The 22,913-nt window shown below is 42.9% G+C and overlaps 1 protein-coding gene across 3 annotated transcripts in view; it reads right to left on the reverse strand.

Moving 5' to 3' along the window:
* The window catches only part of LOC106612680 (transcription elongation factor SPT5), a 28,454-nt gene extending 10,508 nt beyond the window's left edge, over positions 1–17,946 (reverse strand). Inside the window, exons 1-22 of one of the 3 annotated variants that reach the window (XM_082956186.1) lie at positions 17,846–17,946; positions 13,357–13,376; positions 12,823–12,938; positions 12,425–12,581; positions 12,229–12,294; positions 7,032–7,043; positions 6,777–6,846; positions 6,597–6,662; positions 6,436–6,501; positions 6,299–6,329; positions 6,128–6,196; positions 5,280–5,531; positions 5,072–5,161; positions 4,914–4,984; positions 4,700–4,805; positions 3,392–3,485; positions 3,144–3,280; positions 2,492–2,647; positions 2,220–2,366; positions 1,780–1,926; positions 338–463; positions 113–197 (exon numbers count right to left, since the gene is read on the reverse strand). In XM_082956186.1, the coding sequence (XP_082812312.1) occupies positions 113–197; positions 338–463; positions 1,780–1,926; positions 2,220–2,366; positions 2,492–2,647; positions 3,144–3,280; positions 3,392–3,485; positions 4,700–4,805; positions 4,914–4,984; positions 5,072–5,161; positions 5,280–5,531; positions 6,128–6,196; positions 6,299–6,329; positions 6,436–6,501; positions 6,597–6,662; positions 6,777–6,846; positions 7,032–7,043; positions 12,229–12,294; positions 12,425–12,581; positions 12,823–12,909 (2,035 nt within the window). In that variant the 5' untranslated portion in view covers positions 12,910–12,938; positions 13,357–13,376; positions 17,846–17,946. Of the gene's footprint in view, positions 1–112; positions 198–337; positions 464–1,779; positions 1,927–2,219; positions 2,367–2,491; positions 2,648–3,143; positions 3,281–3,391; positions 3,486–4,699; positions 4,806–4,913; positions 4,985–5,071; positions 5,162–5,279; positions 5,532–6,127; positions 6,197–6,298; positions 6,330–6,435; positions 6,502–6,596; positions 6,663–6,776; positions 6,847–7,031; positions 7,044–12,228; positions 12,295–12,424; positions 12,582–12,822; positions 12,939–13,356; positions 13,681–17,845 lie in introns of those variants that run through there. The other 2 variants (XR_014378874.1, XM_082956185.1) reach the window with 2 other exon arrangements.
* Between the last annotated feature and the right edge of the window lie 4,967 nt (positions 17,947–22,913).

Below are 22,913 nucleotides of genomic sequence, written 5' to 3' on the forward strand. Positions count from 1 at the left end.
CTAAGCAACTGTTCACTAATGTCTACAAATCAACAAAAGGCAGTGTAATACACAGTTTAGGGTGAGATTGGGATTAAGATCGCATGCTCTCTGTGAGCTGTACTCCACTCACCACCACCACCTGGATGCATGGGGCTGCTGATACTTGGACTCTTAGGAGCGAAGCCTCCCACGGTGAAGTTGGTGACGTCTCGAGGCTATAGCCAAAGAATGGAAGAATCAAAATGTCAACAACAGCTCTGATGGTTCCCACTGGAGAAGGTTAAGAGGTAGTTGATGGCATAGATGGAAAACTTGAAAGTGATGGGATGCAGTGAGAGCTAAATGGGAGACTGACCTTGGAGCCCCCGGCCAGCACTACGTGGCGTGTCTTGCAGACGAACATGCCCCCGTTCTCCACCAGCTTTTTACAGTGCAGGAAGGCAAAGCCTCGGAAAATGTGGCGGATCTCTCCCTCACGCCCCTGGCAAACAAACCACACCACTAATATGCTAATAACATACACATGCTAATCGCACCTTTGGCAAACAGAAAAACAGCTAGAGATAAGCAATATGACCTAAAACTCAACATACAGTCCCATTCTGTGCATGAAAATAAAGTACCAGTCCAAAGTTTGGACACACTTACACATTCAAAGGTTTTTCTTTATTTTTTACATTGTAGAATAATAGTGAAGACATCAAAACTATGAAATAACACATACGGAATCATGTAGTAACCAAAAGTGTTAAATTAAAATATATTTTAGTGATGCACCGGCGTTAAACTAGACATCGGGCCAATACCGATGTTGGCATTTTTAGCTAATGTCGGCCGATTCCGATATGTTCACCGATATATCGTGCATCCCTAATATATTTTATATGGAAGATTCTTCAAAGTAGCCACCCTTTGCCTTGATGACAGCTTTGCACACACTTCGCATTCTCGCAACCCCCCCCAAAAAACCTGGAATGAGTAGTTGTGTCCAAACTTTTGACTGGTACTGTACGTCAAAGCTCTTCAAGCCGACTTACCAATTTTGTCAATAGGGGTTGAGTTCAGACTAATTCCGTTTACTTTTCCATTCAACGTTTTGTTTTTCCTGGTTTCAGATGTCATTTTTGTCTCAAAATCCCTTTAAAAACAACATTGTAATGTTCTAAGGCCACAACAAGGCTTATACGAAATCAGGAGACCACGTTTGAGGTCTGGGGAAAATTTAAGGAATTTTCATTTTTGGGTGTAGAGCCGCTTCAAATTTAAGTGTACACCAGCAAGAGACTTGTTCGGTTAGCAGTGTTTCTATAGCACAAATGTGACTGCAGAGTTTGCTAAACAAATCACCACTGGATTGATGCAAACAATCATGATTATTCTGCTAGGTAGGCTACTTTGTAGTTAACATTTAAATTGAGAAGGTTTTTTGGAAAGCCTTTCCATCTACCAGAAGATAGCGATGATGCTAATGATAACTAACGGCTACACAAAGTGGTAGGTAGACAAACGCGCACACAGCCCGAAGCAATTCCACGTTGTCTCTTCAGAAAGTTGAAGGAAACTAAGAATCACTTATGCATTTTGTTCTTGATTATGATCATCTTAGGCAAATTAATAAATGATCTAAGTTCAACACATTTAGTTGATTTCCTATTAAATGTAATACATTTTTGAATATTGTTTAATTCCGTGATTCCTGTCCACATCGCAGAATTTATAGGGCCCTACTAAAGCTGGAGTTGAGAAATACATTTATGAGTTTAGACCTATAGAAAGCAGAACTGTGGTGAATCTTACCGAGTGTGGCCCGTCGATGACCTTGACGATGTCTTTGACGTGAATGTTGTTCTGCTCAGAGTCCAGCGCTACAGCAAAGCGGTTGTCTTTCCGCCGATTCACTGCCTGGTGACGCACCATCAGCACCTTGCCGTGCATGTTGAGGACCTGGGGAGAAGAAGAGGAATATAAGTGTGAGTACTTAAGGAACGCTCAGGGATTTAGGCTTGACTGTCTCAATTTAATAGACATTACACTGTGCCAATTTTAAAATTGCGCAAAATCACTCAAGCTCCCATTTCAAGAACAGATGGTGGACCAAACATCTCTCCAGCAGGCACACAACAACGACTCCAAGCCACACACCCAATCTCTTGTAAAATAACATTTATTTTGTCCTAATCTGAACCTGATCATTTAAGTGGAAATGTATTTTGGGGAAGAGTAATATGAGTGCCAACCTGGAATGTCTCTCTCTCCAGCCTGACAATAACTCCCACGGTCTGGGGGTCCAGTTGGACCAGCTCCCCCCATTCGTGTTGGCCCCCGGCATCTACCCCTGATGCCGTCTCAGAGCACAGCTGCAAGTCCCGGGGCAGGACCTTCAACTGCAGAGCACACACACACCCCCCCGTAACATTGATAATGGTTCACTGAAGTTACGTAGGAATGATGTAAAATATCATTATTTAAAAAAATAGATGTCCCAGTTCAATAATGTGATGTTGCTTACCTCGTGCATGGTGAGGTCAGAGAAGAGGATGACAAAGTTCTCCTCCACGCGTACGATGAGGCCGGTGTCGCCCTCGTAGCGGCCTGCTATCACCTTGACGTGGTCACCCATACGGAAGTACTTCCTCAATTCATGGGCTGGGAACTCCAGCGGATCCTGCACACAGACCAGACATCAATAACAAACCATTACTTTGTATCAGTGCCAATGAGAACAGAACACTGTCTGGGAATGTCTGGCCGCCTCATGTGAACGTTTTTATCTCGTAATTCTATCCGTCCCACATTTTTGGGAAGCCCCATTTCTTCATCATGCTGTGATGGGAGTTAGTTCTCTAAATTCCAGTTTTTGTGGCTTGACTAATAACTAACCACATTATTCCTATGCAAACAAGAATCTGGTTTGTGATCGCTTGACCCCGGGTCAATGTCTTTGGCTTGTTTTTAACAACAAGCAGACTGAATATCTTACTTTAGGGCCTGAGAACATCTGAACAAAATTCTGCCGAAAACTAGCAGAACATTATGTACCGTTTTGACAATTCTAACCAATGTGAACCTGTTTCCACACAATTTGACTTTAGGCCCAACTCTAGGAGGACAAATCTGAAATGTCCTCCCAATGTCATTGTCTGCTTGGTGCTTGTCATTACCTTCAGGTCCTCATGCTTGGGCATGATGGTGATCTTGTTGCCATCCACACTCAGGATCTTGCCCTGCAAGTTGATCAGCTCCCCTTCACACACCTCCACGTTGTCCCCGGCCTGGAGGTTGTGCTCACGCTCTTTACCTGTGGTCACATAAGACATGTCTCTTACAAAAGCAGATACACATAAATGAAAACCAGAAAGTAAATACCAAATCTCGTATAACCTGAGCATGCTTTAGAAGTGGCTGTTACCTGCGGTTTCAGTCACCACCTCCAGATCAATGCCTTCTGGCTGGTCCTCAAACTTCTCCAGCTCTGACAGAGTGGGTTTCACTCCTTCAGTGATCTATAGATCACAATAATGAGACAGCCATGGGTACAGATAACTAAGAATTGATTAAGTATAGTCCGGCCCAGGAGTGTGAAGGTGAACGGAAAGGCTGGAGCAACGAACCGCCCTTGCTGTCTCTGCCTTGCCGGTTCCCCTCTTTCCACTGGGATTCTCTGCCTCTAACCCTATTACAGGGGCTGAGTCACTGGCTTACTGGTGTTCTTCCATGCCGTCCATGGGAGCGGTGCGTCACTTGAGTGGGTTGAGTCACTGACGCGGTCTTCCTGTCTGGGTTGGCGCCCCCCCCCCCTCCCCTTGGGTTGTGCCATGGCGGAGACCGTTGTGGGCTATACTCGGCCTTGTCTTAGGACGGTAAGTTGGTGGTTGGAGACATCCCTCTAGTGGTGTGGGGGCTGTGCTTTGGCAAAGTGGGTGGGGTTATATCCTGCCAGTTTGGCCCTGTCCGGGGGTATCATCGGATGGGGCCACAGTGTCTTCTGATCCCTCCTGTCTCAGCCTCCAGTATTTATGCTGCAGTAGTTTATGTGTCGGGGGGCTAGGGTCAGTCTGTTACATCTGGAGTATTTCTCGTCTTATCCGGTGTCCTGTGTGAATTTAAATATGCTCTCTCTAATTCTCTCTTTCTGTCTTTCTCTCGGAGGACCTGAGCCCTAGGACCATGCCTCAGGACTAACTGGCATGATGACTCCTTGCTGTCCCCAGTCCACCTGGCCGTGCTGCTGCTCCAGTTTCAACTGTTCTGCCTGCGGCTATGGAACCCTGACCTGTTCACCGGACGTGCTTGTTGCACCCTCGACAACTACTATGATTATTATTATTTGACCATGCTGACATTTTAACATCTTGACCATGTTCTGTTATAATATCCACCCTGCACAGCCAGAAGAGGACTGGCCACCCCTCATATCCTGGTTCCTCTCTAGGTTTCTTGCTAGGTTTTTGGCCTTTCTAGGGAGTTTTTCCTAGGGAGTTTTTCCTAGCCACCGTGCACGGTGCTTTTTCCTAGCCACCGTGCTTCTTTCACATGCATTGCTTGCTGTTTGGGGTTTTAGGCTGGGTTTCTGTACAGCACTTTGAGATATCAGCTGATGTACGAAGGGCTATATAAATAAATTTGATTTGAGAACACTTTTCAGCCCCATTTTTCACTATAGGGCTTTCAACAAATGGTTAATAAAAACAGTGTTGAGGCAACGTGGTCGTCTTACCACAGCAGACATGGCAAAGCTCTTGAAGAGGAACCCTTTACGGCTGTAGCGGTTAGCTTCAAATATCATGAAGTCTCCATCATGGCTGACATCCCCACCAAGTGACCTGGAAGAAAACACCATCAGGAAGTAACCGAGGCTGCGATCTTATCTATTTAGGACAGTGTAATCAAATCCCCAATAATGATAGTCTTCAGGACATGTTTCATTGTACCTAATCTTTTCTGCATCGAAGAGTCTCTGGGCTGGTCTCTTGAACTTCTTCCGCTTTGCAAACCAGTCTTTCTGGGAGACAGACAAGAGGAAGAGTGTCAGGGGATATCAAAGTTGAGGGTGGTGAGTAGCCCATAACAGAGTGCTGGCGTGTCTTACCATGCTCATGCGGGCCTTAATTCTGTCCAAATCTATCCTGGGAATCATCTTCAGTGATATCGTGTTCTGACTGGGCTCCACATAGTCCACCTAAAAGGAGAATACATGTATGTTCCAAGAATATGGTAAGGATATTTACCTTTGTCTTCAAAATACCTTTTCATCAGTCTTCACAAGTGTTGACTTCCACAATGTGTTTCAAGCATACCTGGGCAATGTCATCTTTGTAGAGGCCTCTCTTGAGTCGGACCCAGGACTTGGGCTTGAGGTTGGTCACCTCTTTGACCACCTTGAGGACGTCTGTCATCTCCTTGATGGGAACCATCTGCTGGTTCCAGAAGCCCATCCTCAGGTTGCCTATTCCGTCAATTGCAGCCTTGACGTGAGTCTGCTTGTAAGACTCCACATAGATGTAACCTTTGACATGTTCGGGAGCCACTACCGACTTGATTTGGAGGGGCTGTGTAGAAATGGTGTATAGGAAACCGTTTCACAGGTTGTCAAAGTGCACTTGTATGTATGTATGTATGTATGTATGCATGCATGTATATATACACACATACATACACACACAATATATACATACATATACTATCAAGAGATCCATCATATAAAACACTAAATGTAAACATTAGCATCTTATTACATAGAACATTTCAAATAAAATCTTATTAGGTGACATGCACCGAATACAACAGGTGCAGACCTTACATACTTACGAGCCCCTAACCAACAGTGCAGTTTAAAAAAATACAGATAAGAATAAGAGATAAAAGTAACAAGTAATTAAAGAGGAGCAGTAAAAAAATAATATATATACACAGGGGGGTGCCGGTACAGAGTTAATGTGTGGTGCCACCGGTTAGTTGAGGTAGTATGTACATGTAGGTAGAGTTAATTAAAGTGACTATGTATAGATGACAACAGAGCGTTGCAGTGGTGTGAAGAGGGGAGGGGGAATGCAAATAGTCTGGGTAGCAATTTGACTAGATGTTCAGGAGTCTTATGGCTTGGGGGTAGAAGCTGTGAATGCAGAAAATGAGGGCGGGGACATACCGTGTCTGTGAATTGATAGGCAATGAATTTCCTCATCAATGCGATGGCAGTTGCTCTCTCTTCTCCAATCTGTAATGACAAAATGCATGACATAGGCAAAATTACTTTTAAAAAAAAAATGGTTTGTGTGCTGAACTTTAGGATGTCTACACTAAAATATAAGCTCCATACCTTACACTTGACCGTCCAAAGATTAGGATCCCTTTGAAAAAGAAAATACAATACCAAGAACATTGAGAATATGTATATATTGGATTGTTGTAATGCACTAAAAATCCATTCCCCATCTTGGTGAAGGTGATACATACTTGACGCCAGGGAGCAGCTGCTGCTGGGTGATGTCATCAGACAGTTCCTCAGAACCCCCAAGAAAACTAGAGGGAATCAAAAACCGATATTTCAGTCAAAGGGATAACCGGTAAAATCAATGTTGAAACAACAATTAACAGATTACTGTGAAAATGCTCACTCATTTCCTGATTGCTTGGCATATTTCCTCATGTAATATTCACCCAAGGCCTCTTCTCTGGAATCTCTGAAATATCCAAACATTCAAATGTCAGACTTCAAGAACACAGCTTTGCATAGTATCAACTGGAACAGTAATGGAAAGAAGCCTAGCCACTCGTAGCCCATATGAACACATTACCTCCAGAGGTTCTGCAGCCTGCGGGAGCCAGAGTTGTCCTCATCCAGGACCACATGGTCAATGTTGGACACTGAAGAGTAAAGCAGACTCAGTGAGCACATTAGTCACACAAAAAACAATTTAATGTATAAGATTGAATGTAAAAGTTCTCAGTTCAAACAAGTGGTCCTTTAAAGAACCTAATCTGTGTACACCTATGTCTAGCCCTAAGTGGCAGGTGGGTCTATTTCATACTGGAAGAAGTAAAACACTTACCCTCCGCTTCCTCTGCTCCGGGCCAGGCAGGTTAAGGTAGAGGGAGAAAAACACATTAAGAGCCAAATGAGATTGTCATACACACACAGCAAAGAGATGCAGGGGCAGACAGGAACAAATGAAAGGAAGAACATTTTTACATGAATGATGGTCAAAGACCAAATGGCTCATGAGACCATGGATGATTGTAATGTGGGTAATTGTAATGTGGATGCTTATGAGTCTTTGTGATATGGCTGATTGATGAGCCAAAAAAAGCTTAAACAATCAATATCAGTTAGCTAAATCACACATATTAGCTTTCTTCTAGCAGGTAGCATTTCAGGCAAATGGTCACACTTGGTTCACTCTTTGATCACATAAGTGCCTAGAACCCCATGGTCTGATTACTTACTACAGATAAGGTTGTACATTTTGGGTAATACTCAGAGGTGGAAACTTTCCGTGGGAATTAACGGAATATATGAAAATTAATATTAATTCAATTTAAATGTAGATTGCTTTTTGCATTGGATATATTTACCATATGGAGACAGAAACAAACCTCTTACCTTATCATAAGTAGACAATTGCAAATAATTGAATCCTTCCAATAGAAATAAAAACAATTTAGTTATGAATTGAACTTTAATTAAATGAGTCGACTCATCCCGAGACGATTTCACTGAAGAACAAAAGAAAGAGAATATTGAATGATCCATCGCATCTCTGTAAAATGATAGTTTCTGGACTAAAGCTTTAGTTGTCTTCCTCTCAGGCTTCCATGTCTTCTCCCTGGACCTCCTCAAAGTCCACCTCTTGAACGTCAGACTCTGAGGCCTCATCTTCACTGTCACTTTCCAACGTTGAGGATGGCTCATTGTCAGGCTCAAAAAGCCTCAAATTTCCACAGATTGCCACCAATTCTTCAACCCTTATATTGGTCAACCTGTTGCGTACTTTGGTGTGTGTGTTCCCAAACAAGAACCAGGCGGCTGATGTTGGTGGGATTTGGAGGATGATGAAAACAATAGGGGAAAGAGCCTCAGATCCACAAAGTCCCTTCCACCAGGTGCTGATGAGATATGTTGGCACAACGGCCATATTGCACCTCCTTCCCAAAGCCCTTGCTTGGAAGTGTACTTCACCAGACTGCCAAGAACCTTGCCCTCATCTAGGCCAAGGTGACGAGACACGGTAGTGATGACACCATAGGCCTTGTTGATCGCTGCGTCAGACAGGATGCTCTTGCCAGCATACACGCTGCAGCATGTGTGGGCTTCAGGCAGAAGTCTTCGCGATTTTTATGCATTTCAGAACTGCTGTTTCCTCTGCTTGGAGCAACAGTGAAGTGGGCAGGGCAGTACGGATTTCTCCTCTTACATCTGCAAGCAGAGTCTGAACATCAGACAGGATGGCATTGTCTTCCTCAATCCATACAATGGCTACTGCTATAGGTTTCAGGTGTTTCAGGCTGCTTACCACTCTCTCCCAAAATACATCATCCAGGAGGATCCTCTTGATGGGGCTGTCCATATCGGCAGACTGTGATATGGCCATTTCTTGGAGAGACTCCTTCCCCTCCAGAAGACTGTCAAACATGACGACAACACCACCCCAATGGCTGTTGCTGGGCAGCTTCAATGTGATGCCCTTATTCTTCTCACGTTGCTTGGTGAGGTAGATTGCTGTTATAACTTGTTGATCATTCACATACCTAACCATTTCCTTGGCTCTCTTGTAGAGTGTATCCATTGTTTTCAGTGCCATGATGTCCTTGAGGAGCAGATTCAATGCATGTCTGTCACCAGTGCAAATACCTTCTGTGGTCCAAGGTCATTGATGACTGCCTTCAGCTCATCTGCAATGTAGAGACTGGTGTGTCTGTTGTCCATTGTGTTCCTGCTCTTGTAGAATACTGGTTGAGGGGTGGAGATGTAGCTAATGATTGCTTGCCCATGAACATTCGACCACCCATCAGAGATGATTGCAATACAGTCTGCTTTCTCTGTGATTAGCTTGCCCATCACTTGAACTCTGTTGTACTCTGCATCCAGCAAATGAGTAGATAAAGCATGTCTAGTTGAACGGGTGTATGCTGGGCGAAGAACATTCAGAAGTCTCTTGCAATACACATTGCCTGTGAGCAGAGGTGAACCAGTTGCATACACAGCTTGAGCAAGACATTCATCAACATTTCTCTGACTATGTTCCTCCATTGAGTCAAAAGAACTTTGGATTCCAGGATTCCAGCTGTTATCGATATGGTGTCTGATTCATCATTTTCACCTCGAATAGAAGTAGAGGGACTTTTGTCAGAGGTTTCTTGTTGAAGGCACTGAGGGAACTTTATGCACTTGGCCAGATGATTCTGCATCTTTGTTGCATTCTTCACATGATTTGGCACAGTATTTGCAAATGTACACATTTCCTTCTACATGAGCTGCAGTGAAATGTCTCCACACATCAGATAGTGCCCGTGGCATTTTCCTGTAAAGATTACAAAAAAATGTGTAAAAAAATAATAAAATACAATTCCATGTACAGATAAATAAATAGTTAAGCAGTTAGATTAAATGACTCCTTTGTAAGATACATGTTTTAAAATGAAACATGTATGGAAACAGGTGAATTAACACTCCTCAGTTAGCAGGCTCAAGCAAGCTAAAACCCACATGGTAGCAAAAACTACCTAGCAGAAATTGTTAACAAGTTAGAAATTATTTAAAACACTGCTGTAGGCAACTAAACTCAGCAAAAAAAGAAACATCCTCTCACTGTCAGCTGTGTTTATTTTCAGCAAACTTAATGTGTAAATATTTGTATGAATATAACAAGATTCAACAACTAAGACGTAAACTGAACAAGTTCCACAGACATGTGACTAACAGAAATTAAATAATGTGCCCCTGAAAAAAGGAGGGGGGGGGGGGGGGGGGGGGGGTGTCAAAATCAAAAGTAACAGTCAGTATCTGGTGTGGCCACTAGCTGCATTAAGTACTGCAGTGCATCTCCTCCTCATGGACTGCACCAGATTTGCCCGTTCTTGCTGTGAGATGTCACCACACTCTTCCACCAAGGAACCTGCAAGTTCCCGGACATTTCTGGGGGAGAATGGCCCTAGCCCTCACCCTCCGATCCAACAGGTCCCAGATGTGCTCAATGGGATTGAGAGTCGGGCTCTTCGCTGGCCATGGCAGAACACTGACATTCCAGTCTTGCAGGAAATCACGCACAGAACGAGCAGTATGGCTGGTGGCATTGTCATGCTGGAGGGTCATGTCAGGATGAGCCTGCAGGAAGGGTACCACATGAGGGAGGAGGATGTCATCCCTGTAACGCACAGCGTTGAGATTGCCTGCAATGACCTCCAGCTCAGTCCGATGATGCTGTGACACAACGCCCCAGACCATGACGGACCCTCCACCTCGATCCCGCTCCAGAGTACAGGCCTCGGTGTAAAGCTCATTCCTTCGACAATAAACGCGAATCCAACCATCACCCCTGGTGAGACAAAACCGCGATTCGTCAGTGAAGAGCACGTTTTGCCAGTCCTGTCTGGTCCAACGACGGTGGGTTTGTGCCCATAGGCGATGTCTGGTGAGGACCTGCCTTACAACAGGCCTACAAGCCCTCAGTCCAGCCTCTCTCAGCCCATTGCGGACAGTCTGAGCACTGACCGGAGGGATTGTGTGTTCTTGGTGTAACTCGGGCAGTTGTTGCCATCCTGTACCTGTCCCGCAGGTGTGATGTTCGGATGTACCGATCTTGTGCAGGTGTTGTTACACGTGGTCTGCCACTGCGAGGACGATCAGCTGTCCGTCCCGTCTTAGGCATATCACAGTACGGATATTGCAGTTTATTGCCCTGGCCACATCTGCAGTACTCATGCCTCCTTGCAGCATGCCTAAGGCACATTCACACAGATGAGCAGGAACCCTGAGCATCTTTCTTTTGGTGTTTTTCAGAGTCAGTAGAATGGCCTCTTTAGTGTCCTAAGTTTTCATAACTGTAACCTTAATTGCCTACCGTCTGTAAGCTGTTAGTGTCTTAACAACCGTTCCACAGGTGCATGTTCATTAATTGTTTATGGTTCATTGAACAAGCACAGGAAAGTGTTTAAACCCTTTACAATGAAGATATATGAAGTTATTTGGATTTTTACAAATTATCTTTGAAAGACAGGATCCTGAAAAAGGGATGTTTCTTTTTTTGCTGAGTTTATTTACTAGTTAACAAAAAAATTATGTCGTAAAATATATTCACCCCACCCAGTATTGTAATCAAAACTTACCAGAAAGCATGTAGTCCTTGGCTCAGACAGTGTAGTAGTGTTGGCTCAATAGCATCTCATTAGCATGCAAGATCTTGAGAATCAGCTGTACATGTGATGGAAGAATGCACTGTGCATGCAGAGGGTTGCAATTCCATTGAATTGGGGATAGTTTAACCAAAATATGCCACAAGACCTAGAATTGCCTTATGTGTATCCCACCAAAAAAACATTCACTGTTATAAGATCACTTTTTTGAGGAATTTAAGCAACAAATCCCAGGCTTAACTTCCGGAAAGTTTCCGACCCTTTGCATCCCTACTGATTAGTCATAACTCTGCCGGTGTCAGGTTAACATACCGTCCAACAACATTTCTACAATATTTTCCTGACTAGTAAATAGGTCACAGCTGTCAAATACAGATTACCTCATACAGGTAGCCTCAGTTATTATAGGAGATCCCAATAATGCATTTGCCATCAGTGCTCCTTAAGATTAGAAATGTAGCAGTATGAAAATGTGGGTGGAGTTATAACAGAATGTGACTTATTGAATGAGAGATAACTAATCTACTTAATTAGATACAAGGAAAACAGACAGCAGAAAATCTGGAATTGATTTACCGTTAACTGAAGGAGGCATGCACAAGAAAAGTAATTATTAGCACAGGAAGAACACTCACATATACTCATTTTGGCTTAGATTTGTTGATTGTATTTGTAATGCTTCCCGTCCTTTCCTGAATCCAAACAATACTACAGACAAATCCATCATGCCTAAGCATCTGCACACCACCCATAGGAAAGTAATTTTCTAATAATTTAAAATTCAACAAAGTTCATGAACTCGGTCCTCATCAACAGACTACTGCCCCAACGTTGTTCATATAGAACTTCCTCTCAGGTATTAGATATCCTCAAACATGGCCCCATGTGTGACCTTACCCTTCTCCAAAATATCCTCAGCGCCTTCCTCCCACGGGTCTTCATCTTCGTACTCATCATCCACATCTAAACAAAACCAGAGGGATAAGTAAAGTTTCTTTCAGATACATTAAAACTAAAACGTTTTGGTGACCAAGAACATGTTGACAACTATTCTACACTGCAATGGTATTATTAGAGTCTAGATTTGTCTTACCGGCTTCATCTAAGATGAAACCTCCATGCCTGGGTTTCTTTCTGGGACGGTCATCATCATCCTCTTCCTCCTCTTCGTCATACTCCTCATCTGCCAAGTCTTCCCCTTCCTCTTCTGCTGCCTTATCACTGCCAGATAAACTTGCCTGGCCATCTTCCTATATAGGGGAAAACATTCAAACCACTCACAAGTTATGTCAATGCAGTAAAACGTACAATGTCAATTTGGAGCCAGTCTAGGTTTGTTAGCATCAATTCTGATACAGTAGCAAATTGAGGGCAATGCATGCACAGGTGCATCTGTTCCACCACCTACCCATTCACACAGTACAAGGCTTTGTGTTGTTAGTTAGCATGCAGACATTAGCCAGAGCCTTGTTAGGTAGCTAGCTAGCTTACCTCTGCCTCATTTTTATCCACCTCTTCGGCTTCGCTGCTTTGTTCACTCTGGTTGTCAGAGAAGTCGCTGTCCTCACTGTCCGACATTCTTGGACCCGGGGTCTCCTCCAAAGAGACTGAGTTGAAAAGCACAATGACTTTAGTTTTCTAACTAACGTTAACTGAGTTCAGACAGTCCTTGTTTGGGTGAGACTGAAAACTAAATGCTATCTAACACTGACTGTATTACTAGCTTCAGTATCTACCCACAAAGCTGGAGAAAATATATGTTTCAGGATAATACGCTAAGCTACATTATTCTCTAACAATGCACATTATAGTTAGTTAGCTTATTACGATAATGTAACCACCGAAACCATACAGAGAATGTACAATGTTGATAGCTAAAACCGAAAGCAAGGCCTAGTATAGTAAGTTAGTAGCCTCAGGATCACGCGAGGCCGCTAGGAAGCTAACGTTAAGCTAGCAAACAACCCAAATGTACAATAATATTTTGATAAATACATTCCAAGCATAGCTAACGTTATATCTTACCTTTCTAAAACACGTGTCTTGGGGCCTGTTGCACAAAAGTAGAATTAAGACATCCGGGATAAATGACTCAGCTGAGCTCAATGAAGCCAAAACATGTGCGTCCAGGCTTAATTGGTTGCACAAAGACCAAGCCAGGATGAGCAGACACGGATTCATTAAACCAGGTGAAACCAATCCTGGATAGGTGCGCGCTCACGGCTCACTCAAATAGACCCCGCCACAGATCACAGATTAACTGATTTACCATGGCAACTAGAGCCGCGTACTTTTCCCCGTCGGAAGCACAAATCCTCATGGAGGCATACGAGGAGGTAAAATATATAATTAAGAAGAAAGGCAACACCGCCACAGTGATAAAGCAAAGAGAAAAAGCGTGGCAAAGTATTGCAGACCGCCTGAATGCGTAAGTAGTGCACAATTACACAGTCACCGCTCCGCTGAAACATCACAATTACAATTCAAATATTTAATTCACATCTCCAAAAATGCAGTTGTACTGTAATTATGAAACGGTTAAATTTTTAATTGAAATGCACTGCAGATATGAGTGAAATTGTGTAAAGTAACTCCATCACACTGTATAAAGCTATGATAGATTTTTTGATATTTTTACTGAAAACAAGACAAAAATGCCAAGTAATTTTTTGCAGTGTGACTCCATTAAATGTGTGTGTGTGTGTGTGTGTGTGTGTGTGTGTGTGTGTGTGTAGATTAAACATGAACGGGCCAAAACGGACATGGCAGCAGGTCAAAATCAAATACAAGAACATTCTGCAGAATGGTATGGTCCCTGACTAATATTTAACAAAGCACAAGCATATATTGTACCCAGAAGGTGCCTGCTCACACATTGTCTGTACTGTTTTAGCAGTGAAAAAGAATACCCACAGACAAGGCACGGGTGGTGGGTCACCAAAGGCTGACCTTACCCCAGCAGAGGACATGGCCTTGGAGCTAAATAAAGGCAGGCCCGTCTTAGAGGGGATCCCTGGGGGGAAAGAGACGAGCATAGGTTCCTCCCAAGATGCCACCCGCTTCATTCAAGGTATGTCCTTCCATCTCTACATGGGATACAACCACATTCATATTGAATCAATTTGGACTGTCTGACTTTGGTTTACCTATTGCCTTGCAGTGTCTGGCAGCACTGTGTTCCTGTTAGAGCCACCAGCACAAGCACCAGACGATGCTGATCCAGTGAGTACTCCATCAAAGGCATACTGTAGGCCTGGCATGTCTTGTCTACTAGCTTCAATATGAATCCGATTAAATGTGATAGGGTGAAGGCCCCAGTGCAGCAGCAACAGCACATGATGGAGACGATGATGAGGAGGAGACCATCTCTCTGGATTCCAGAAGGCATGAGGTATCATGTTAAGACTGTGAAAGTACTATTTACTCTACAATGGTGAGGAGTCCTCATCAAAATCAAAAAATCTAATTTCTTTTACAGGACCCAGATGCTATACAGTGGGAAAACCAGCCTGGCAACATAGTGCGTATTAATAAAAGGACACCACATCCTGCCAAATTCCAGCTGCGCTAATTGTATTGTGTTCACAGAGCTCACAAGCTATCAGAAAGTTGTATGGCAACCACCTCCGGCGCCAAATAGAACTGGCAGACATAGACATTCAGTACAAGAAGAAAAAGATGGAAAATCTTGCACTGGAGTCCGAAATAAAAAAGAGGACAATTAGGAAACTGGACCTTGAAATAAAAAAACTTGAGAGGGAGGTGAGATATGCCTTCAATGTACACTGTATGCTAACTGTAACACAAATGTATTAATCATTATTTTTCTTTCCTCCCCCAGCTCCAAGAAGATGACACAGCTCAAAATAAAAATTAGGTATATTCTCGTAAAGTCAAGTGAGCCATGACATATGAGCTCTTATTGTGAGCACACAGGACGGTGGCATCTTTCTAAGGTTTTTTTTATTTTCCCAGCAATCAGTACAACCAAGTCATCGTTATAAGGCATCGCCCTCTTTTGCCCACCCCCCCAGCACCAGCTGTGGCCACTAGCCTATATGAAGGCCCAAAATTGTGTGTTCCTTTCTGCTCTGACAATGGCATGCCCATTCGTGCGAGATGTGGTGGATGAAGAAGCACTTGTGCTGAGGAGAGCCTTCAGGCGAGAAAGGGTCTTCAGGGACCGGTTGGACCCACTGGCCTTCCCTGATGACCATCTATATGAAAGATACAGGTTTTCTGCAGATGGCATCAGGTATCTATGCAGACTACTGGGTCCCAGGATTAAGCACCGCACTGCACGGAGCCATGCACTGAGTGTGGAGCAAATGGTTTGTGTGGCCTTGCGCTTTTTTTCTAGTGGAGCCTTCCTGTACTCAGTGGGGGATGCAGAACAGCTGAACAAGGCCACAATTTGCCGCACAATAAGGAGTGTGTGTCTGGCTATCAAAGCATTAGCAGATGTCTTCATCTCCTTCCCTGGCCACAGAAGACTCTGTGACATCAAAGAGGAGTTCTATAGGATTGCAGGTAAGAGGATCTACAAATTACAGGACAACTGTTAACACATAGTAGGATACTCATTACTTTGTGTGACAGGTTTCCCCAATGACATTGGTGCAGTGGACTGCACACACATAAGGATAAAAGCCCCCTCAGGTGCCCATGAGGCCGATTTTGTGAATAGGAAATCCTTTCACAGCATTAATGTTCAGGTGAACATAACTTTTTGATATTGTCCATTGACGAACACTCTGCATTGCCAGTGATGTGCATTGATTGGTGTAATATTCCTCATCTTATGATTTCAGATGGTCTGCAATGCTGACTGTGTGATCAGCAATGTTGTGGCAAAATGGCCTGGCTCAGTCCATGACTCCAGAATCTTTCGGGCCTCTGAAATCTATCAGTGCCTATCACAAGGTAAGCCACACAACCCCTATTTATAACCATCATGGCTGTGTCAAGAATATCACTGTGTTTATGAGGTAGTAATGATGAGATTTTGTGTTGACAGGTGAATTCTCTGGTGTGCTGCTGGGAGACAGGGGGTATGGCTGCCAGCCTTTTCTCCTGACACCTTTCACAGACCCCCAGGAAGCACAGCAGGCCTACAACCATGCCCATGCCAGGACCAGGGCCAGAGTTGAAATGACCTTTGGCCTCCTGAAGGCACGCTTTCACTGCCTTCACAAATTAAGGGTCAGCCCTGTTAGGGCATGTGATATTACTGTGGCTTGTGCTGTCCTCCACAATGTGGCCTGCCTGAGGAAGGAGAGGGCCCCCAGAGTGCCACCAGCCATGGACTGGGACAATCCGGCAATCTTCCCTGATGACGACAGTGGTCGGCTGCTGAGGGACCAATATGTGTTGAATTATTTTAGTTAGTATGTGTGCTTTCAATTTTGGTTAAATATGTCCTGCGGTGGCAGAGGAATTGGGTTTTTTTTGGGTTCGTTTTTTTACGAATTTGGCCTCTTATGATGTTTGTGCGGTATACTGTGTGTAATACAAGGCTGCAGGGAGGCTACTGCATCCATTCATTTGTCTGTTCAGTTGATGTGTATGGATTTGTCCTGCATTTATTTTAGTGTGCAGACATGCAGGGTGTGTTATATACAGACCTTTGAATGTGTATGTATCATTTTGTATAATATGCTTGGATTCTGTGCTTTCCATCTTGTAGTCACTGTGACTTCAGTTTCGAAAGGAGCTGATGGTTTACCTGCTTTGTTTTGTCCTTATTCAATAAAGGAACATAATGTTACACATTGTGTTTTTATATTCATATGGAATGTGTATTTGTTTATATGACAGAGTACTAGGGCCACACTGAAGAAAAAGGATAAAGTCATAAATTTATGAGGCTGGTTCTTTCTGCAGAAAAGCTACATATTGTTTTTACAGTTTTGATACTTATGACAATGTGATACTTAATATTCTGGCACATCAGCATGTCTTTGTTTATGAAACCATACTGAAGTACAATTTCACGAAATGCCCCACATCTGTCATTTTAACAACTGTCCTCCTTTAAAACAACCGGTTACAATATTATTACTTGTGTTTTTTTCCCCTCTGTGGCCCTAATATTCTATCATTTTATATATAGCCTTATAGTCTATGGGAAACTGTAAATTATCTAATGATAGCAACATAATCTAAAAATTATTTTTTATCCAAAATCATTGAAATTAATGATCACAAACGTTTAAATAATGACAGTGGGTCTAGTTATGTGATAACAATGTATAGTGAGCAGTGAAATAACTATTGGTTTCCATTTGTGGTGACTGCTGACTGACATTAGGGATGAGATTAAATAGATCCTGGAATTTAGCCTGGTCTGGAGCAGGCTAGCTCCACAGAATAAATCTCCATGGTAATTTATACCATAACATATCCTCCTGCCCCCTATCCATCTTTAGTGCAACCGGATTACGGATCAATTGAGCCAGGATCACCAAGATATCCTGGCTTAATCCCTTATCCTAGTTTTGTGCAACAGGCCCCAGGTTTGGACTTAACTAAAACAAAAATATACTAGATATTTTTTTGTCACTTCCTTCGAAATTTGGAAGGCAACGAACCACATTCTCGCGATGGTTTGAAATAATTCTTAAAGTGGTGCAGTCTCATTAAATATCAAACAGTGTTGTTTAAAAACAGTTGCATTAAATAGCAAATGTGCCTACTCTGGTCTTGGGACATGCACCATAGCAACAACTCGCAGATACAGTGTGGTTAGGCTCTGCTGGTAGGCTGTATGAATCTACATGATGTGATTATTATGGATAAGAGCGAAAAAATAAATAATTGTCAACATGATGAGATTATTAAACGGCAGTAAAGCATCGACCATGTCACCAGAATAAGACCCTCGACATTCACCACCCTGGGAAGTTCATCATAATTTATAACTTATTATAGCCTAATAAACAAAAAGATCCCTCCATGTCAAACGAACAAAGGCATTTATAAAATAGTTCCTTAAATCCCTGTTTCCATCACAGGTGTCAAGATTTTATTTTCATACAGTATGACTTAACTCAAGCATAAAAACTGGATGGAAACGTGGTTAGTGAGCGAGATCGTTTTTATTTGTCAAATGGCAGTCAAGCATCGATCATCATGTCACCAGAATAAGACTCTGTGAAGTTCAACATAACATAGGGCCTATTTCATCTGTATCCTAATAAACTGCATGCTTTCACAAGTCATACTGAAAGGACCACACAACATATCATATGCGACTCCAAGTTTACTTCAATATGATGGTCATTATCGCAATATTGTGCATAAAGGCTTTTCCGGGTTCTTTTGACATATTTCACATAATACAGCAGACATATAGTTAGCAATATGTTTGGAACATCAAATTGCAATACAGTCTCAGTATTGAATCGCAATACATATAGAATCGTGAGAATCGCAATACATATCATCAGTGGCAATTTTTGCATGTAAATATTGGTGGGGTAAACTCCCAGTTTTGGGGGGTTGATGCATGCCAGCAAAGCCACTACAGAACACAACACAATGCTAAACAATACATCAATTGCACTATAATGGTGACAAACGGTGACCACAAACTGTTTGGACCTACATAAAGCTGTCCCAACAGCAGATCTTTCTTTTCAGCACCATGGAGTGAATCCTTAACACTGCTACACCTGGCTGTCAGCAGAGCCTTGTCTGGCAACGAAACAGTTCATTCTGCTTCATTTACTGCCTTTTAAAAACATAGCTGATATGGCTGACTTATGTGGTTTCTACTCACAATTAAGATGTACAAAATATGGCATTCAGGAACGACGAGTAGATAAGAGGCAATCCGTCATTTTGACTAAGACATTAATGAGCGAGCTAGGACGGACGTAGTCAATATAACCATTTGTTCAGCAGTTTTGAAAAGTACAGCAACAGAATTCAGAACATGGGCCAGTATTTTCCCTGTACACCAAGTCAGAACCATAGGATAAATAAAGGGTGTATATAAGCAGACAATAAAAGCTCTTACAATATTCTATGATTACATTTCTCTAAAACGAGCTATAGGCTACATGTGCACCACCAAGTCTGAACAGTAGGCTAAGTTATGAGGGAGAAAGGAGCCAAATTATTAGGGTGAGGCATATGGGCTACTAACAGCTTACTACACAACATACACTTAGTATTACTTTCTTAGCTACAGTATACATATCTCCCAGGCATATTACATAATTTATGCAGCAGCACCGTATCCGCCTATGTCAGCCTTCCGCATCAGTGGTGGAAGGTGGCTACAAGTGTTTGTCAGACCATGAGACATCCCGAAAATCGGTCTTCTCAGGAAAACGTCTGTAGCGTCTGAACAGTTTTGCCTACCAACTATGACCACTCTATGAAAAGGGGAGACTCTCACAAACACGATGGTGCTCTCTGTTTTGCTCTACCTCCCTCACAAGTCTCACGGGACTCGTCTGAAGGTAACCCATACAAATGAATGGAAGTATGGAGATAGGTCTTTGTCATCAAGAGCAAGGCGTTAAATATGTGTCACTTTCTGACCAGTAAGGGGTTATTTGTTATTGTAGTTTGGTCAGGACGTGGCAGGGGGGTATTTGTTTTATGTGGTTCGGGGTGTGTTAGAGTATGTGTTTATGTAGAGGGGTGTTTGATTAGATTAGTCTGGGGTTTTTGGTTAGGTTCTATGTTGTGTATTTCTATGTCTGATCTAGGGTGTTTAGTTCTATGTTTAGTTAATTGTGATTGGGGCCTTCAATTGGAGGCAGCTGTTTCTCGTTGCCTCTGATTGAAGGTCCTATAATTAGGGGTGTGTTTGTTATGGGAATTGTGGGAGGTTGTTTGTGCATAGCTGTGTGTAGCCTGCATTACTGTTTGTTGGCCGTTTGTTTTCTTGTTTTGTTTAGTAAGTGTTCTAAATAAAGTTATAATGAGCACTCAACCCGCTGCGCCTTGGTCCACCTCCTACGACGGCCATTACAATATGTGTAAAAAAATAACTACACATTTTCCCGAGCGTCCTTATGTCTCCTAGATATAAGACTAACACTTCAAAACCTGTATTTCTTTTGCCATTTATGAACGTGTTATTCAATGCTGGGGTTTTTTCTATATCTAAAAGGGTTCTAAAATTCAAAATCAAATAAAAAATATACAAATAAAGACCTTACTCTCGAGCAATATAGACAACATATGATACACTGTATTTAAACACTGGTGTGTACCTTGTGCATCAATGTACAAAATGTATCAGACAGACTATTAAGTGAAGGAGATGATGCCATCCTCTGCCAATTCCAAGGATGTCCTGCACCTTCTGTCCCTGGCAGATCATCAGCTACCCCGAAAGAAAGATAGCGGTGGTCTGGTACATTACAATACATACACTACCGTTCAAAAGTTTGGGGTCACTTAGAAATGTCCTTGTTTTTTAAGGAAAAACACATTTTTCGTCCATTAAAATAACCTCAAATTGATCAGAAATACAGTGTAGACATTGATAATGTTGTAAATGACCATTGTAGCTGGAAACGGCAGATTTTTTTATGGAATATCTACATAGGCGTACAGAGGCCCATTATCAGCAACCATCACTTGTCACGTCCTGACCAGTAAAGGGGTCATTTGTAATTGTAGTATGGTCAGGGCGTGGCAGGGGGTGTTTGTTTTGTGCGTTTTGTTTTTTTTTGGTTCTAGGGGATTTTGGTTCTAGTTTTCTATTTCTATGTTTCTTTTTCTATGTGTGGCCAGGTATGGCTTCCAATCAGAGGCAGATGTCTTTCGTTGTCTCTGATTGGAAGCCATACTTAGGCAGCCTGTTTTTCCTGTGTTTTTGTGGGTGGTTATTTTCTGTATAGCCTGTGTGCCTTATGGAACTGTTTCGTCGTCTGTTCATTTTGTTTTGAGTGTTAACCGCTGTGCCTTGGTCTGTCCCTTACGACGCTTGTGACATCACTCCTGTGTTCCAATGGCACGTTGTGTTAGCTAATCCAAGTTTATCATTTTAAAAGGCTAATTGATCATTCGAAAACCCTTTTGCAACTATGTTAGCACAGCTGAAAACTGTTGTATCTGATTAAAGAAGCAATAAAACTGGCCTTCTTTAGACTAGTTGAGTATCTGGAGAAAAAGCATTTGTGGCTTCGATTACAGGTTCAAAATGGCTAGAAACAAAGAACTTTCTTCTGAAACTCGTCAGTCTATTCTTCTTCTGAGAAATGAAGGCTATTGCATGCGAGAAATTGCCAAGAAACTGAAGATCTCATACAATGCTGTGTACTACTCCCATTACAGAACAGCGCAAACTCAAATCAAATCAAAGTTTATTTGTCACGTGCGCCGAATACAACAGGTGTAGACCTTACAGTGAAATGCTTACTTACCGGGTCTAACCAACAGTGCAATTTTTATGTAAAAAAAAGGTATTAGGTGAGCAATAGATAAATAAAGAAATAAAAACAACAGTAAAAAGACAGTGAAAAATAACAGTAGTGAGGCTATATACAGTAGCGAGGCTATATACAGGCACTGGTTAGTCGGGCTGATTGAGGTAGTATGTACATGTAGGTATGGTTAAAGTGAGTATGCATATATGATAAACAGAGAGTAGCAGTAGCATAAAAGAGGGGTTGGGGTGGGCACACAAAGCAAATGGTCCGAGTAGCCATTTGATTACCTGTTCAGGAGTCTTATGGCTTGGGGATAAAAACTGTTGAGAAGCCTTTTGGTCCTAGACTTGGTTCTCCGGTACCGCTTGCCATGCGGTAGAAGAGAGACCAGTCTATGACTGGGGTGGCTGAGGTCTTCGACAATTGTTAGGGCCTTCCTCTGACACCGCCTGGTGTCGAGGTCCTGGATGGCAGGCAGCTTAGCCCCAGTGATGTACTGGGCCATACGCACTACCCACTGTAGTGCCTTGCGGTCGGAGGCCGAGCAGTTGCCGTACCAGCCAGTGATGCAACCAGTCAGGATGCTCTCAATGTTGCAGCTGTAGAACATTTTGAGGATCTGAGGACCCATGACAAATCTTTTTAGTTTCCCGAGGGGGAATAGACTTTGTCGTGCCCTCTTCACAACTGTCTTGATGTGTTTGGACCATTCTAGTTTGTTGGTGATGTGGACACCAAGGAACTTGAAACTCTCAACCTGCTCCACTACAGCCCAGTCGATGAGAATGGGGATGTGCTCAGTCCTCCTTTTTCTGTAGTCCAAAATCATCTCCTTAGTCTTGGTGACATTGAGGGATAGGTTGTTATTCTGGCACCACCCAGGCCAGGTCTCTGACCTCCTCCCTATAGGCTGTCTCGTTGTTGTCAGTGATCAGGCCTACCACTGTTGTGTCGTCTGCAAACTTCATGATGGTGTTGGAGTTGTGCCTGGCCACGCAGTCGCGGGTGAACAGGGAGTACAGTAGGAGACTGAGCACGCACCCCTGAGGGGCTCCTGTTTTGAAGATCAGCGTGGCAGATGTGTTGCTACCTACCCTCACCACCTGGGGGCAGCCTGTAAGGAAGTCCAGGATCCAGTTGCAGAGGGAGGTGTTTAGTCCCAGGATCTTTAGCTCAGTGATGAGCTTT

The sequence above is a fragment of the Salmo salar genome, chromosome 09 (genome assembly GCF_965601325.2).
Source record: "Salmo salar chromosome 09, fSalSal1, whole genome shotgun sequence".
NCBI lineage: Eukaryota > Metazoa > Chordata > Actinopteri > Salmoniformes > Salmonidae > Salmo > Salmo salar.